The 17,667-nt window shown below is 57.1% G+C and overlaps 1 protein-coding gene across 1 annotated transcript; it reads right to left on the bottom strand.

Moving 5' to 3' along the window:
- Nucleotides 1–244: 244 nt before the first annotated feature.
- Nucleotides 245–16,465, bottom strand: Slc27a1 (solute carrier family 27 member 1). Its single transcript, XM_052162720.1, is given in 14 exon segments — nt 245–1,404; nt 1,892–2,038; nt 2,369–2,533; nt 2,608–2,745; nt 2,833–2,959; nt 3,051–3,260; nt 6,369–6,478; nt 6,543–6,634; nt 6,956–7,025; nt 7,102–7,263; nt 7,374–7,389; nt 7,391–7,769; nt 14,753–14,920; nt 15,967–16,465. Coding segments are annotated over 13 exon segments (1,941 nt in total). The 5' UTR covers nt 14,920; nt 15,967–16,465; the 3' UTR covers nt 245–1,246.
- Nucleotides 16,466–17,667: the final 1,202 nt, after the last annotated feature.

Raw genomic sequence — 17,667 nt, 5'->3', positions numbered from 1 at the left:
ATACATAAAATAATAATCTATAAAACATTTAAAAGGCTGAGCAGGCCAGTAAGCAGCACCCTCCCCTCCATGGCCTCGGATCAGCTTCTGATTCACAGTATGTAAACCAAATAAACCCTTTCCTCCCCAAGCTGCTTTGGTCGTGGTGTCTCATCACAGCAACAGTGACCCTGACTGGCACAAACCGTGGTGCCCACTGCAGTCTGCTCACGTGCCACCTACAGAAACGCTGTGCTCCGGCAGCTGTCAAAGCGCAGCACGTTTATTTTTTTAAACCAACAAGGAAATAACACTCGTGCATGGTTGATTGCCGGCAGCCGTGGCTGCGCTGTCCACGCCCTTCCTGCCCTTGCAGATGAAGGCAGACCGAGGCCCTGCTTGGTGACTGAGGTGCGTCACCAAGGATCTCAGTGGGGACCACGGGAGCCAGAAGAGCAGAACTCTAATGTCATAGGCAGCAGGGTCTAGGCTATCTGCACTAGTGCAACGGGGAGGCTTGTCCAGGGCTGCCACCAGGGGGTGCCCAAGAGCACACCACAGTAAGTTGTGCCAGGGTGAGGGCTTTCAGAGTGACACGTGGGCAGAGCCAACGCTAGCCACATCCAAGTGATCAGTCAGTTCAGGAAGCTTTTATGAGGGAAAGTGGAGACTCAGAAGGCCCCTAGGGACACTAGTGACAAGTGTCCTCGGTCTGAGACTGCAGAATGGTGCCCAGAGGCAGTGGGGTGGTGAGTCTGAGGCCAGCGTGGCCTGCACAGCGAGACCCTATCTCAAAACGAAACAATAATACAAAACAATGTTTTCAGTTGATTGGGGGTCAGTGGGAGACTGCATGTGTCTTCCAGATGACACGAGGGTGTGCCTGCTATCAACCCTCAACGGGGACAGCAGCTATGTGGGCCCCACGTGCTCCAAGGGAACCGTGGATGAACCTAAGGCACAATGGGAAAGGGAGGTGGGCGCCAGTGTGGGTCATAGCCTGCAGCCTGGACCTCTACACACTGGTCCAACTGCAGGACACAGCAGCCAACATGTTTTGTGGGTAGGGAGAAAAGAGACGGAGAAAAAGATGAAGGCGGAGGCCAATGGATGCATAGACGGAAGTAGGAGAGGGACCCCAGCCACTCAGGTTCCGGTTTCCTACTCCCACAGGGGCTGCTGTCCACGTGGCCCGGCAGGAGAAGCACCTGAAGAGGGTATCAGGCTTCTGGGTCTCAGGAGTCCAGGCCCGTCACCCTTGCCAGGCTCAGAGTGAGAAGTCGCCTGCGCAGATGCGGGCATGGACGCTCTCATCCAGGGGTAGGTAGCGCCCCTGCTTCAGGTCTAGAAAGAAGAGCCGGTCTGAGGTCTGGCGCGGGTCGAAGCCTTCGCGCTGCAGCCGGCTCTTCTGGATCTTGAAGGTGCCTGGAGGTGGGGAGGACAGAGGTACAGTGTACCCTGTCCTCTCAGCAGGGGACAGGCACCTCCCCGTGAGCACCCCTCAGTTCCCAAGACGGGAAGAAGACCAGCTCTCAGGCCAGAGGCAAGCCTGGCCGGTGGCCCCGCTGTGCTAGCAACCGGAGTTTGATGCGCACACCCAGGCTGACAGACACCGTTCTCTCAGCTTCTTCATGCTGTTCTCTCTGAGCGCAGCCACTCACTCTATCTGAAGCTGTGCCCCAAAGTCCAAAAGAGCAATCTTGGGTTTTTGTTAAAATCAGGTGTTATTGTTCTTGTTTTCTTGGAAACGGTCTGGCTGCAGTCCCTGCCGGGACGGCACACACTTGTACCCCAGCCTTGGAAGCAAGCAGATCTCGAGTTCCAGGGCAGGTGGCCGTCGGCCACACTTACACAGGGGAGTGGGAACCTGAATTAGGGTAAAGAAATAAACGGCTCTGGACAGGGACTGTACCTGTGGTATCCACCTGGGGCAGAAGACGCAGGAAGATGGGCCGGGCATAGGATGCCAGCACCTTCTGCAGTTCCTGGTACACTGAGTTAGGGTCCAGCTGGCTGTGCGGATCTGCGATGGCCGCCATGCCGGCTTTCCCCTCCACGCCTGCAGAAGAGGGCTCAGCTGAGGACACCCTGCCCACCGGAACTCAGCCCTGCTCATTACCTGACCTCCCAACTGGAATAACATCAGTCCTGGCAGTATCCATTTTATAAAGGGTCCCGTTTCCAGCATTCTGATCCTGAGAAAGGTTCCCCAAAACTGAGGCTCAATATTAGGTATGTGGATGGATTCCTAACCCAGTGCTCCACCCAGTCAGCAGCAGCGTAGTTCTCCGCCTTGTGCATGGCCCACGGGTACTGTACCTGCAGGTCCCTTCTGGATGGGCTCCGTGGGGCTCCTGCACCCCACAACCACCCTGTGTCCCCAGCTTGCCTGGCACAGCCACCCCATACACAGCCACGTCCGTCTGGCCCAGCAGGCGGCTGAGCACAGCTTCCACCTCCGTGGTGGACACGTTCTCCCCGCGCCAACGGAAGGTGTCCCCGCTGCGGTCACGGAAATACATGTAGCCCAACTCGTCCATCACTAGCACGTCACCTGCAGGAGAGAGGGGCCGATGGGACCGGGCTGCGCATTCTCACAGCCAGCCCGGCCACCACGAGGCTCCGCACCTGAGAGGTAGGCGCTGTCACCCTTTCGGAACACGCTGTGGGCAATCTTTTTGTTGGTGGCGCTGTCGCTAACATAACCATCGAAACGCCTCAGAGGGTCCTGCTGGTTGATCTGGCCCACGAGAAGGCCGGGTTCCCCTGGAGGAGGTGACACTCAGGCTGAGTGGGTGTGGGAGCCGTGGGGGACCCCAGCTTCCCGAGGCACCAGGCAAGGGCCGCGCTCACCGGGCTGGCACGGGATGCACAGGCCCTGGGAGTCCCGCAGTGGCTCCATCGTGTCCTCGTTGACCTTCACCAGCCGGATAGGGTACACATGCGTGAGGATTCGGCTGTTGAAGCCGCAGGCGCCCACCTAGGGAGAATACAGTGGTGAGGAGACATTGGCGGCCTGAAGGCACTCCTGCCCTAGGTCACCGCCGGGCTGGCACCCCACAGCCGCGCACCTTGCCGTCCATGTTGGCGATGCTGCAGTTGCACTCGGTGGCGCCGTAGAACTCGCCAATCTGCGGCACGCCGAAGCGCTGCGCGAACTCCTCCCAAATGGCCGGCCGCAGTCCGTTCCCCACCGCCAGCCGCACGCGGTGACACCGCTCCACGTCGCGCACCGGCTGCCGCAGCAGGTAGCGGCAGATTTCACCGATGTACTGCACCACCTGCGGGTGGCGGGCGGGGCTCAGGCAAGGCTTGCTCGGGGATGGGTGGGACCTGACCAGTGAGGGAAGAGCCCGGCCGCCACCCGTGTCATGGGGTGGGCACAAGAGCAGTGCTGCCCCAAGGAGAATTTTAAGGTGCTAGGGACAGAGCCAAGGCTATCCGCTTTGCACGCATTCACCACGCCCCTTCCATGGTTTCTGAGACAGGGTGGTCCTTATGTAGCCTAGGCTGTCCAGGAATTTCGTGCCCTCCTCCCTCAGTCTTCCAAATACTTGGACGACAGGTGTGTAGGTCGTGGTGGGTGAGTCTCCTAGCTAGCGCTCTCCTGGCCTCAGCCTCCCAACCTCCTGCTGCACAGAGTGAGCCTCCACACTAACACCTCCTTCCCCACCATTAACCGGAAGGACTAAGGAGAAAAGCTGGCCAAATAAATGGAAGGCTGAGGACTTGATACTAGGACCACATCGGGGCATAGCCCTGGCTACATAGCACGTTCCAGGCCAGCCAGTACATGAGTCTGTCTTCAAAGAGGAGGAGGGAGGGAGAGGAGAGGGAGGAGGGAGGGATAGAGCGGGTGAGTCCTCACTGTGCCTGAGGCTTTTACCATGAAGCGTCCCCATGTCTGGGACAGAAAAGCCCCATCTTTTGGAAAGTGTAGACTAAAGGTCTCTGAACTGACTAAAACCTTGCCTAACTCTCTAGCTTTATCTCCCAATTCAGTGTCACATGTCTATCATTCAGGACTCAAGAGACGGAGGCAGGAGGATCGTGGGGTCCAGGCTATCCTGACGACCAAGGCCCTATCTCAGGGACCAAAGCCCAATGTGCCATGCCCACAGCCACAGCCCAGAAAGGACTTTCGAGCCGCCTCTGTGCTCTGGTGCCTTGTTGAACAAAGGCTTCAGAGCTCTGCCCCCACCCCACCTCCCTACTTCACTCCACACCCCATGCCCCTTACCCAGGGAGCCCTCACCCTAGCACCTCTCTGCCCCACAGGATTTTCATTACCACACAAATTGACAGAAAGGGCTTTGAAGGCACTGAAGGTGGTGTACAGTTCCCACACAGCAGTGAAGTCTAAACAAAAGGACCTGGATGCCACAGGCCTGTGACCCGGGGGCCCCACCACAGGCAGCTGCACAGTGCAGGTCCAGCATGGTGTGCCACTGTGGTGCGCGGGAGGCAGATGCAGGTGTGTGTGTGTGTGTGTGTGTGTGTGTGTGTGTGCATTTAGAGGGAGAGAGAGATGAACAAACAAAAGTAATGTGGAAAGGGTAGACACTTGACATCACAGCAGCCCCACGTGCACAAAATGAAGAGCAGGAAAGTGGCCATCCTGGGCTCAGCGGGTCCTGTAGCACAGGCTGGCCTCGCTGTCCACATCCTGGGTTCCAGATAGAGGATTTCTTTAAAAAGCCAGCATGCCTTCCCTGAGCCAAGAGACCCAGTGCGTGTACACTGGCAACACGAAGTGCAGCAGGGGCTGGGGATGTGAGAAGCAGGGACTGCGGGTAGGCATGGAACGTTCTGGAACTAGACAGGTCTGTACAGCGTGCAGCGTCCAGGGTGAAGCCAGGCCCCACCGGAGTTTTAACATGAGCCACCAGACTGCTGTGTGCCGGGGCTGCTGTGTGCCGGGGCTGCCGTGTGCCAGGGCTGCCGTGTGCCAGGGCTGCCGGGGCCTCGGCCACGCTGGGTTAGGCTCTGTGCTAAGCTGCTTCCACACAGCTCCTCCGGCTTGCTCTCAAGTGACTGTAGTGTTTCAAAGTCAGACTGGCACTTTTCCCATGACAGATGTAGAATCCTGCAGTGCTGGCAGAGGCCAGGGGCCGCCAGCACTGCCATGCAGGGCTATGCGACCTGGATAAGCCCTGCCACACACTGGGCCCTGTCTGTCAACCGTTGATGCCCCTAGATCCTGGACACACCCAGTTCTCTCCTCTGACCCAGCACCTCAGCTGGGAAAGAGCAGGAGCTGGCTTCTGCCAGGACCAGGGAGGCGCTTGCTCAGGGAGGCGCTTGCTCAGGGAGGCGCTTGCTCAGGGCTGACTGTGCTCCTTGGCGAGCCACACGGCCTGCCTGTGCCTAACCACGGCCTGCCTGTGCCTAACCATGGCCTGCCTGTGCCTAACCACGGCCTGCCTGTGCCGAACCACGGCCTGCCTGTGCCTAACCACGGCCTGCCTGTGCCTAACCACGGCCTGCCTGTGCCTAACCACGGCCTGCCTGTGCCTAACCGCTCACCCAGGCCTCTCCCTTCCCACAGCTGACCCTTCCCCCCCCCCCCATGGCCTCCAGCCCCATCAGAAGGACCCCAGCACTGTGCAGGCAGCCCCTGGAGGGAGTCAGGGTACCAAGCCTCCATCTCAGCTGCCTCAGTTTCCCTGACTATAAAACAGGTACAATCTTGGGTACTGCTGTAGGAGACTCCAAAGAATTTACACAGAAAGCCTGTAGCATTGCAGGGACATGGCTGGTCCCCCTTCCTCACCGGAACAGAGACCCCATGATCAAGGTGGGCAGGCAGGCCGAGTGAGCAAGGCCTAACTAGATGGCCCCTAGTTAGAGCACGGCCTGCTCTGTAGCAGCCGGGACAGGGACTGGGACCTGTGCGGGTGGGACCAGTCTGCCTAGAGTTAGTGTGGCCTTGTAAGGAGTGGCAACTATGCACAGTGGATGGGACTTGGCCAGAAGGAACAAGGGATTAGCCTGGTACAGCAGGGCCACATCTGTCTTAGTAAAACACACCTTGGTTGGCTGAGTGGAGGGGGCCTTAAGGGACGGGGCCTATACAAGATGGTAGAATTGGCTAAAGAGGAGTGACCCAGGTCAGGTGAGGCAGGTGGCTGAGCCACGGGGGTGGGGCTTGCCGTGGAAGCAAGCTTAAGGTGGAACCGGAGAGTGACATAAGGTGGAGTCAGAACTGGAGAGGCGTGGTCAAAGAAGGGCAAGCCCTGAAGACAGGTGCTGAGCTTGGTTAGGGTCAGCCAGAAAGACACCCCCGTGAGGGCGTGGCCAGAGAAGGGGGCGTGTCCTGATCCTGCCTAAGAGCAGGGACTGCTGTACCCTGGGGTGGTGGGAGGGGCCTGCGAAGCGGCGGAGCCTACCGTGCAATTGTACTTGACACAGTCATCCCAGAAGCGGCTGGCGGAGAATTTCTTGCGCAGTACCACCGTCAACCCGTAGATGACACACTGTCCCACGCCCATGATGTTCCCTAGAGAGAGGGCAGCTGTGAGGGCTGCTGAGGGATTCCGGCCACTCCCTGGGTGCCCACACACCTGCAGAGTGGTAGAGCGGTAGGCAGTCGTAGAGCACATCGGAGTCCTGCATGCTGTAAGAATGGTGGCCGAAGGCTGCAATGCGGTAGTACCTGCGGGGAGAGGCAGGTCACTAGCGGAGAGGACGCGTGCCCTCCTCTGGGAAGGCTGCCTGAGAGCGCAGCACACGGAAAGGTTCCAAGGCTTAAAAGGCCGTGGCTGGCTGGAGGACGAAGTTACCGTAGACTCAGTAGAGCGGAAGCGGAATGGTCAAGGGATTTAGGATATAAAGCCCTCCAGGATGCTGGCCAAGGCCCCGCGGCGGGGAAGGGCAGGAGGCAGAGCAGGAGCTAGGCGGGGCTCAGTCAGAAGGAAAGGAGGAGGAAAAGAACATGGGGGACAGGTCCCAGCATAGGCAGGCCAACCCCGCTTACCTGCTGTGCACCACAATGGCTGCCTTAGGAAGCCCCGTGGTCCCAGAAGTATAGATGTAAAATAGCCGATCTGCAGAAGAAGCAGGTGTCAGGCACCAGCAGAACCGAGGACAGAGGGGACAGATGTCAGGGCGGCCTTCACTTACCATCCATGCCCTCGCCTGGGGCTTGTGCCAGGGGTGTGGTGGGCGCCTCGGCAAGCATGGGGTCCAGGAGCTGCGTGTCTGGCAGGACGCTCTCAGGCCCCAGATCTCCAGAGCAGAACTTGAGGAGGCTCTTCCCCAGCTGCTCACTCACCTCCGCCACCGCTGTGGTGACAGAGGCTCAGGGTCACAGTCACGAAGCACACCCCTGGCCAGCATCTCCCTATCCCTGAGATCCCTCGGTCCCCACCCTCCTGGTATCCACCAGGCCTCACCCGCTGCCATCTCCCCCGCCATAAATGAGGGCCTTGGCAGCTGATGTGCCCAGGCAGAAGGCCAGGGGCTCCCGCCTCAGGTTGACATTGAGAAGTGCAGCCACCACACCGGCCTTGGCCAGGCCCAGCCACAGTCCCACGAACTCCGGCCGGCCCTCTAGGAACACGGCCACCACGTCGCCCGGGGCAAAGCCTAGCTGGTGGAACAGGTTGGCCACAGCGTTGGAGTAGGTGTCCAGCTGTGCGAAGGTCCAGCATACACCGCTACTCGCGTCCACCAGTGCCAGGCGCTCTGGGTGTCGCCGGGCCACGGCCTGGAAGATGCGTGGGATCGTGTCTCCTGCTCGCCGGTGTCGTCGCAGCTCTAGCCGCACACGAATCAGAACGGAGAGGCCACTGCAGAGACGGGGACAGGGCCACTGTACAGAGCTGCCTGTAGCCTGGGGGGCTCCAGGACAGCTGGGGTCCAGGAAGGGGTCCTTTAATGGCTGATATCCTAGGGCAGGGAGCATTAACCAGCCAAACTGGAAGCTACGAATCCCCAACGCCAGCCTGGCTACCACATGAGAATTAGTCACCACGTAGTTGTCCCTAAATGGCCTGGTGCGCTGTATCAATTGTCAGATACTCTTTTGTGCTTTGTGATGTTGTAAACATGCTTAGCAGGAATCATCTACTACACCCCCAGCCCCTCACTGGGGAATTCTACTCAGGACTCCACCCCGAGCCAGAACCCCAGCCCCTCACTGGGGAATTCTACTCAGGACTCCACCCCGAGCCAGAACCCCAGCCCCTCACTTGAGGATTCTAGGCAGGGCTCTGCCCGAGCCCAAGCCTGCTTCTTCCGTTCGAGTCAGGCTTGCCCAATGGGCCTGTAACCTAGAACCTCACCTCCTCCCGCCTCATCGTCTGGAGCGCCTGTTGACAGGCGTGGTTATCAGGAAGGTCTCAGAACTCATCCTTGTCCCTCTCCCTGGGTTTGTCCTTGGAGTACCGTACCAATCTTCAGAGAACACCAGGAGATGGTGACCACAGGCCAGCCAAAAGGAGACACTAAACCTGCCAGCGCCTTGGCCTCCCACTTGATAGCTCCTTGCTAGCCCAGGCTAGCCTTGACCTCACAACAACCTTGCCTCGGGCTACAGAACCCCAGCAGCTTCCTTTCTTCCTCCATCCAGTCCTCCCTGCGCTCACCCTCATGTCCTCCCCCACCCCCTCAGGCTGCCCAGCTGCACACTGCTCTGAAGACAGGCCACAGCCCTCTGCGAGAGCCCCACACAGTGATAAGCACTGGGCACAACTGAAGGTGACAGGAGGGGCGACAAGTCAAAACAAGCGCTAGGGTATGTGCTATCTCCAGCAGTTGCCAGAGATGGGAGCCAGGCCACGCAAGGGAGTCACCTACCAACTGAACCCCAGATTCTCTGGTCTCTCCCCAAATAGCTAACACCTCCTATGTGCCTGGGTGAGACTTAGAGGGGACAAAAGACACCTTGTGCTGTCCCCACCCCAGCTGTGTCCCATTGCTCCCTACTTACTGCAGACACACCCAGCACCACCTGCCCCAGTTCCTTTGCACAGGCTCTGCAGCCATCCTCGCCCTCATCATCTATTGCCCTCCCCCAGCGCTCGCTTTAGCTATTCCACGCTCAGGACCCTGGACGCACTGCCCTGCTGGCGTCTCTACCCGTCTCTACCCTGGCAGCCTCGACCTTCCAAACCCATGACCTGCGGATGACTCATGTCCTGGCCTGGACTGTTTTCTGGAGGGAAAAATCAGGGGATGGGGGCCACCTAGTGCCTGTCATCTAAGCACCCAAGAAGCCAAGGCAGTGGGAGAAGGAGCGTGAGACCAGACCTGCTATGCAACAGGACTCAAAAATAACAATGACAACAACAACAACAAAACAGGGCTGGAGAGATGGCTCCGCAGGTAAGAGCGCCGGCTGCTCTTCCGAGAGGACCTGTCTTTAGTTCCCATCAACCACGAGGCGAGGTGGCTCCCAACCACCCGTAGCTGTGGCAAAGCCCTCTTGTGCCTTCTGCAGGCGCCAAGCATGCACACCGTACACACATACATGCAGGCGAAACTTGTGTGCACATGAAAAATAAATTTAAAAACCTAAAACATTAAGTAAAAATCTTTTTTAAAGATTCTCTCTCTTCTTTAGATTTACGTCTGAGTGCCCATGTGCATGTCCACCTGCGTGTCAGAAGAGGGCATCGGACCACACTATAGTTATGAGCCACCATGTGGTTGCCGGGGATTGAACTCCAAACCTTTGGATGAGTAGACAGTGCTCTTAACTTCTAAGCCATCTCTCCAGCCTGTAAAAATAAGTTTAAAACTAAAAGGGCTTGGACAGTGGTGCCTCATACCTTTAACCCCAGTACTAGGGAGACAGAGGCAGGTTTATTTCTGAGTTCGAGGCCAGCCTGGTCTACAGAGAGCCAGGGCTACACAGAGAAACCTGTCTCAAAAAACTAAAAGTGAATTAAAAAGGGGGGGGGGGCAAATAAGCCAGGAAGGCTTTTTAGAAGATTGCCTGAGGGTCATCAGAGACGGAGAGGCCTGAGGGCGATGCTGAGGACTTTGAGGTGGTACGTACACTAGGAGAGGGACTTGGCCCTGAGAACTGATAAATGTCACCAGTAAGGTATCCTGGGCTACATACACAGCAATTGTGAGACTAAACCAGGCTACAGGAGACAGGCTCTCCTTAAAAATCTTACCTCAAAAAGTGTTAGTATGATGTTTAAAAGGCTTTATGTTTTGGAAAAATTTCAGACATTGTCTCACTGTGAGGCTGGCTGTCCTAGAACTTCCTATGGACCAGGCTGGCCTCAAAAACTACAGAAATCAGCCTGCCTCTGCCTCCGAGTGATGGGATTAAAGATGTGCAGATTGCCCTCACACTTCCACGTGTGCACTGTGCTCACACGGGAGCACACGCAGTGAGGAATGAAAACAGCTCTCCTGCTGACTCAGCACAGCACGGTCCACCCTGTCACTGCGGTCGCCTGTGATGGGACACGCTAACACCTCTGTGAACCCAGGATTATTTCCCAATGCTTGCAAAATGAGGATTTAAACTTTTAAATTTTGTTTTGTTTTGTTTTGAAGATGGGGTTTCTCATATAACCCTGGCAGTCCTGGAACTAGTTCTGTAGACCAGGCTGACCTTGAACCCATAGACACCCGTCCGCTTCTGCCCCCACCCTCCCCCAGCGCAGGGATTAAAGGCATGTGAAACCACATCCGGCTAGTTTCATTGATGTTTTCATCCATTTATTGTGTGCATGAAGCCCAGAGGATGCCTTGTGGGAGGGAGTTCTCTCCTTCACCTTGAAGGCCCTGGGAACGGAACTTGGCTACTACAGCTTGCGGCCTCCTGACCTACCCGTCCACCTCATGCACCAAGAGCAGCACATCAGAGTCGCCTACTCCTGTGGGTACAAGAATCCAGCCCTTCCTGCTCCAGCTGAGTACTGTCTGCCAGCGCTGCTTTCCGTCCCTGAGGGCCGCGTCTGTCACAGACACGCTCCTGCACGGAGAGGAGGCGCTGGAAAGCAGCTGAACTCGTACTGTGGTGGTCACTGCAGGGCAGACGAGCTGCCGGAAGGTGGCGGCTGCCCGGGAGCTAGGCTCCACGACCAGCGACCAGTGTGGGATAACTAAGGCGGGCCTGAGGTACCGTGGTTGGCGGTGGTGAGCAAGCGCTGGCTCGGCTGATGGCACTCACGCCATCTCAGGACTGGGAGCTTCAGGTCCACCTGAGCTGCACAGCAAGGCTGGGGCAGAGGAGGCAGCTCGGTGCACCGGCACCCGTGCTTGCTCACAGCCGTCTGTGAGGAACGTAGATGGTACACAACAAGTGTACGTGAAACACCCACCCTTATAAAATAAAATAACAAATTTTAAGTAACTATTTTAAAAAACTGTTTTTTTATGCTCATCCTGGGGTTAAAGCCTGAGCTCGGGCTCCAGACTGTGTCTGCTCGGATGTCTGTGCTCTGAGCCCTCAACAGTGAGTTCTCAACAACTATGTCAAGTACCAATAAACAGAAGGTACTGTGCTCACAAACCAGAGCACAGCTCAGACCAACAGACAGAGTAATAAGGAAAACAAGTACCACCACCAAAAGACAAAGGTGGGGTGTCCAGACAAAGACATGAGCGCCAGCATTTTTTTCTTCCAAATTATTTGTTTTTAAGACTTATTTATTTTATATATGTGAGTACACTATAGTTGTCTCCAAGCATACCAGAAGAGGGCATCTGATCCCTTTTACAGGTGGTTGTGAGCCACCATGTGGGTGCTGGGAATTGAACTCAGGACCTCTGGAAGAGCAGTCCGTGCTCTTAACCGCTGAGCCATCTCTCCAGCACCCCAGCATTTATTAAACACCCAGTATACACCAGTGCTGAGCTCTGTCTACAGTCTTCCAACTGGGACTTGACAGAGGCTGACGGACAGCGCAGAGATCTGAGTGATCAGAGACGAGGTCTCACGCACAGCAAGTGAAAGGCAGGATGAGTCAGGACTGGACACGCCTCACTCAGGCCCCGCCGTGGGCTCGCCACAGTCCTGATGCTGGTGGCGCTCCAGCGGCTGCTCGGGGAGAGCTGCTCAAGGGGCGAAATCGGAAATGGAGGGCTGCCCAAGGTCCACAGGCCCGCCTGAGGTCTCTACCCCACCCGGTGCGCTATCAGCACGCCGCCGTCAACACCTACTGTACGACGGGCTAGGCCTGGCGCTCCACCAACTGCCCCACGACCCCATGAAGATGTAGGGAAGGGGTGGCGGAGCAGACAGGGCTGCAGGAAGCTCTTCTTCTGGAAGCTGCTGATGGGAACCAGGCCACAGCTGTGGGTCTGTGAAGAGGCCAGGCTCCAGCAACACTGGGCCTGTGAGCACGCTTCCCTCCACCTTGCCCTTCATCAGCAGGCCCGAGCCGGCAGGCAGGGATCCGGTGTTTTGTCCCTGCTACATGTTCTGGCACCCAGGTTGGCAGGTGCCCAAGCCACCCCCACACCGAGTACAAAGACACTTCTGTCCAGCCTGGCCCTTCCCAGGGCCTCTCCCGCCCCCGGCTTCTTTCATCCACAGCCCCAGAACTCAAGCCTGCAGCAAAGCAGGCCCCTGAGAGCCCCAGCAGGGTGCGGCAGATGCTCCTGTCCAGCAGGTGAACTGGGTGCAGCAGGGCGGGGTGTCCAGCACCGGAAGGCAAGAGGGTTGAGAGCTTAAGGCCATCTTGGGCTCCAGGGAGACCCAGGGTCAAAAACATAAAAAAGAAAGAAAGAAAGAAAGAAAGAAAGAAAGAAAGAAAGAAAGAAAGAAAGAAAGAAAGAAAAAAGAAAGGAAGGAAGGAAGGAAGGAAAAGAAAAAGAAAGAAAAGAAAGAAAGAAAGAAAGAAAGAAAGAAAGAAAGAAAGAAAGAAAGAAAGAAAAAGAAAGAAAGAAAAGCCAAGGTGGCTGGGCAGTTGAAAGCACTGGCTGTGCTTCCAGAGGACTGGTGTTCAATTCCCAGCACCCACGTGGCAACTCACAACTCTCCATGACTCCAGTTCCAAGAGATCTGCCACCCTCACTCAGCCTCACCTCCAGGAAAAACACCAATGCACATGAAATAAAACTATTTAAAAACAACAACAAAACAAAAACAACAAAGACAAAGAGAAAAGACAATCCCAAAAGTGGCGGCTGTGCACACCAGCCGGGCTCGTGTCACACTGGCACGGCTGCCAACGGCCTCCTGTTAAACGGGGTGAGTTATACACCTAGTAGATCTGCGTTATTCTGCTCATTAAAACGTGTGTGTGAGGGCTTGTGTGTATGTGCACACATGGGCACAGGAGCCTGCAGTGGGCAGAAGATGGCAGCAGATGCCCTCGCACTAGAGCGTGGTGGTAAGCCAGACCCAGGCCCTCTGGAGGAGCACCAAGCCTTCTAGGTGCTGAGCCATCTCACCAAGTGGACTACACTCATCTTAATACTGCCACCGGCCTGTTAATCCCACCACTCCAGAGGCTGAGGTAGGAGGATCTCAAGTTCCAGGCCAGCCTGGGCAAGAAAGACAAGACAGAGGGAGAAAGACAGAAAATGAAAAAGAAAGAAATGGAAGCTGAATTCCACAAGAGCTGAATTCTCATAAGGTGAAGTGGGGACGGGCCTGGGCTCAGCGGACAGAATGCAGAACGCTCTGTGCTACACCCCAGCACTGCCCAACCGGATGTGCTGACACACCTGTTACCCTAGCACAGGGGACACGAAGGGAGAGGATCAGGAGTGCAAGGTCATCCTGGGCTCTATGAAGAGTTCTAGGCCAGCCTGGGCTACATGACAGCCCGTTTCCCAAAAAAAGCCCTGGAGTCCTCGGGAGCGACTCTCACTCCTCACAGTGTCATCTCTGACCACATGACTAATTTACTATTCTTTGATATTTTTTGATTAATTTGCTTTCTTTGATATTTTGGGAGAAGAAAAACAGAAAAACAGAGAGAGAAAGAGAGACAGAGAAAACGAAAGAAAGAAAGGAAGGAAGGAAGGAAGGAAGGAAGGAAGGAAGGAAGGAAGAAAGAAAGAAAGAAAGAAGAAAGAGTGTGTCCAGGAAGCAAAGGCCAGTGAAGACCACTAAAGAGCACTCAGGGCCAGCAGGCCAGTGACAACAGCCCTGCTCCCCCCCCCCCCCATAACCTGTTTCCTCACACTTAACGATGCTCAGTCCGCCACCTGAAGACCTGTGAAGGTACCAAGATGGATCTACAAAGGTTGACCTGAGACTTTGAATTTCAGCAACGCTAAGGTACCCCAGAAGCCTCCATGTTCCCTGCACACCATGACTCCTCAGAGAACCTCACCTCCAGAGACCCTGTACATACAGTGTGCATACATACAGAGACCTTCCCACAGACCCTGAACAATGGCCAAAGTTCCACACTCACGTGTTATCTGAGGGGCTAACACTCTAGCCCTGTAGACACCCCAAGATGCTCCTTCACCCTAAACCTGTTTGTTCCAAGAATCTGGACAGTGGGTCACCTCACTGATCCCACAGAGGCCTCTCACGGTCTACACCACGCCACTGGAACCCCCAGCTCTCTCAATATCCACCAGTTACCCACTCTAACGGTGGCCAACGACCATCCTAACAGCACACCAAGTCCCAATCATATACTCAGTTCCCTCCTGACTTCTGTGTTCAGCAGAACCCTGCAGAGCCCTCCAGTCAGTTATTTCACCTTCTGGCCCAACCCCAGACTATAAAACCAACTCCAGGCTATAAGGGGACCCTCACACCACCCTGCAAGACTCTGGCTCGCCCGATGGCCATGCATCCCTGACTCCTGACCCCGAAATTTCAACTCCATCTACTTACAAGAGGTCCCGCTTCGCCGTCTTGCAGACGATACGCAGAAAGCGCCAGCCGCCGCCACCCACGTACACACCGAACGCTGCCGCCGCGCTCCAGGTCCACGGAAGTCCCAGAAGCCAAAACAGCGCCAGCGAGGCTACAGAGGCTGTTCCTGCTCCGGGAGCCCGCATCCTGCGGAGCACACAGCTGAGACCGCGGGTCCCGCCCCCCACTTAGTCCTGACCCCGCCCAGGAGACGTCACAGACCCTGGCCGGGTTCTTTTTCCCTACTCTGTAGCCTAAACCCAAAGGCAACACCGCAAACATGGTCCCGCCCCCAGAGTGTACCTTCGTATCAGGCCCCGCCCCACCCCGCCTGCCTCAAGGCCTGGGATTGGCTACTTACATATCAATCTCTATCCTCCGCCCATCAAAGGCAGACCCCTTCCCCAAGCATTGACCACGTGGCGAGACATCCCCACGGCCAAGCTCCACCCTCGTGTTTCAGCCCTCCAAGCCTGGGGTCGCCTAGTAGCCCGCACACGCCTTCGCAGCCAGTGATCCAGGCCAGGCCCTAATGTCGCAAATTTCACATGTTATCCTTATGCTTATCCGGCCTCAGAGGCTGGGTGTTCCTACAACGATAGCCTCTAAACCCTATCATTAGGCCACGCCCCCAACTGAGGCCTCTTTCTCCACCCACACTGCGAGCCTCAAATCAAAGTCCCGCAAACTGATCGAGGTTCCTCCCTCAGATGAAGGCCTGTGACTCCACCCCCTAGCTCACACTCTATCACTCTTCCCCCCCCCCAATCCCACCCTACAGGTGAAACCTATGACCCCGCCCTCAGCCGACCCAAGATTCCGCCCCCATCCGCACCTCCCCACTTTGACCCAGGCCCCTCTCCAGGTGATGCCTATGGCTCCGCCCACAGGCGCGGGCCCGCCCACAGTCCCTAGACTATCTGGCATTCTGGACCCAGATTCTATCAGGGCCTCCCGCGCCGCCTCCAGGCCTTGTCAGGCACTGCTCGAGGAAAGGCCGGGTCCGTGCGACCCACCCAGCGCCTAGCCCCACCCCAAACCTTCCAATCCGCAGCCAAAGGCTCTCAGCCCCTCAACCCTGCTCCGCACCGGCCGACCCCCTTCCGGAGGCTTAGACCATAGAGAGGACCTGCGGGCCAGAGAGCCCGCAACCCAACGAGACTCTCAAGCTAGAGGGGCCCAGCCCTGAGTACCTTCGAGTCTCCAAGGCAACCAAGCGGTGAAAATAAGCAGGTGCTGAAGGCGGAGCTATGGCTCCAGGGGGTGTGGCTCCGTTCCGCCTAATCCCAGAAAGTCTCCAAGAACCCAACCCGCGCCCCAGATGCGCAGCTCCCGCCCAGGGCCCGCCTGTGCTGGAGCTTGCCTGATCTAGCTTGTCCTAGATCCAAACCCCGAGGCTTCTCAGCATTCCAGACTCCGAGAGAGTCGAAATTCACACCCCGGGGTGGGGTAGGGGTTGCAGAGGCCTCAGTCTTGGAGATTAGGAGCCCCAAACCCCAATTCTACCTCCCAAACCTTAACAAGTCACGTGCCAGAACCCCAAGGCGCACATCAGCTCCATCCTTCCTCGACAGGAGCCTTTCTTGCACTCCAGGAGCTCCCCCAAGAGACCCTAGCGCACCCCAGAATCCCCTTGTTGCTCCACAGGGGCAAGAGCTCCCTCGCGCCCTGTTGACATTCCAGAATCCTAAGCGCCTATCCAGAGGCGCCCGATCCCTGGCCTCCTGCTGGGGTGCACCCACCCTTGCTGTCAAGCTGACCTGAGGCTGGCAGACCCGGGCCCTCGCTGCTCCCTCGCGGGTTCTCGCAGAAGTCTGCACTGGGAACTTCTGAGCTCAGGCCTAGCTGGTGGGTCCCTTCAGGGCATGAGCCTTTTGCAGAGTCCTGGGCGCTTCTCCCAGCGCCCCTGCGTGCCTCTGCCCTGTCCCTCCTTCTCAGCCACCCTCCCACGCCCCCCTGCCCACCCTGCGGGCTTGCTTGTTTTCTGCCCTGCTTGGCCGACCTTCCCACAGCTCTCCTTGGGAGGAAGCCAGCCAGGGCCTGCTTCCAGCGCCACTCGAAGGCCAAGGCTGGGCAAGTGCAGCCCCACCCCCACCCGCAGCTGCCTTTGGTGTCAGAGGGGTGGGTGGGTCGGTGGGATGGGGGATGCTGAAGAGCTCGATCCAGCCAGCCAGGGGTCAACAAAGACCTGTCTCTAGACCTGTCCCCCCACCTCCTGCGATTACCCCATTTTTACAGGTAAAGACACTGGATGCAGCAGCTGCCCGCTAGCTGGGATTCAGCCCTGCCGCCTGCCCTCCTCCTCGCTCACACCCTCCTCCTGTTTCATGTTCCTGGAACATCTCCGGTGCCCTTTATCCTACTTCCTCCTCTCCCCAGTCCGTGCCCTCTCCCCAATCTGTGCCCTCTCCCCAGTCGGTGCCCTCTCCCTAGTCGGTGCCCTCTCCCCAGTCCGCGCCCTCTCCCCAGTCCGCGCCCTCTCCCCAGTCCGTGCCCTCTCCCCAGTCCGTGCCCTCTCCCCAGTCCGTGCCCTCTCCCCAGTCCGCGCCCTCTCCCCAGTCCGTGCCCTCTGCCCACTTCCTCTTTCTTCTCCTCCCCGCCTCAGCTCTGGTTGACAGAGTGCTAATGTAAGCATCGGGCTCTTGACCCCTCGTCAGAGTCTCTGTACCTGCTCCCCAGTCCTTGGTCCCTCAAATCTGAAAGGTTGATGGCAGGCTGACTAGATGGCTCTGCAGGTAAAGGCGATTGCTGCCTAGTGTGAGGACTTGTTTGATTCCCAGGACCCACATGGTGAAAGAGAACCCCCAAGAGTTGTTCTCTGCCTTCCACACGTACAGCACATCATAATATGCACACACACACACACAGACACATATACATACGTACAAAAAAAA

Source organism: Apodemus sylvaticus, chromosome 18 (genome assembly GCF_947179515.1).
Source record: "Apodemus sylvaticus chromosome 18, mApoSyl1.1, whole genome shotgun sequence".
NCBI classification, from domain to species: Eukaryota; Metazoa; Chordata; class Mammalia; order Rodentia; family Muridae; genus Apodemus; species Apodemus sylvaticus.
The sequence above is the reverse complement of the archived record's forward strand: the minus strand, read 5'-3'. Positions and strand labels throughout refer to the sequence as shown.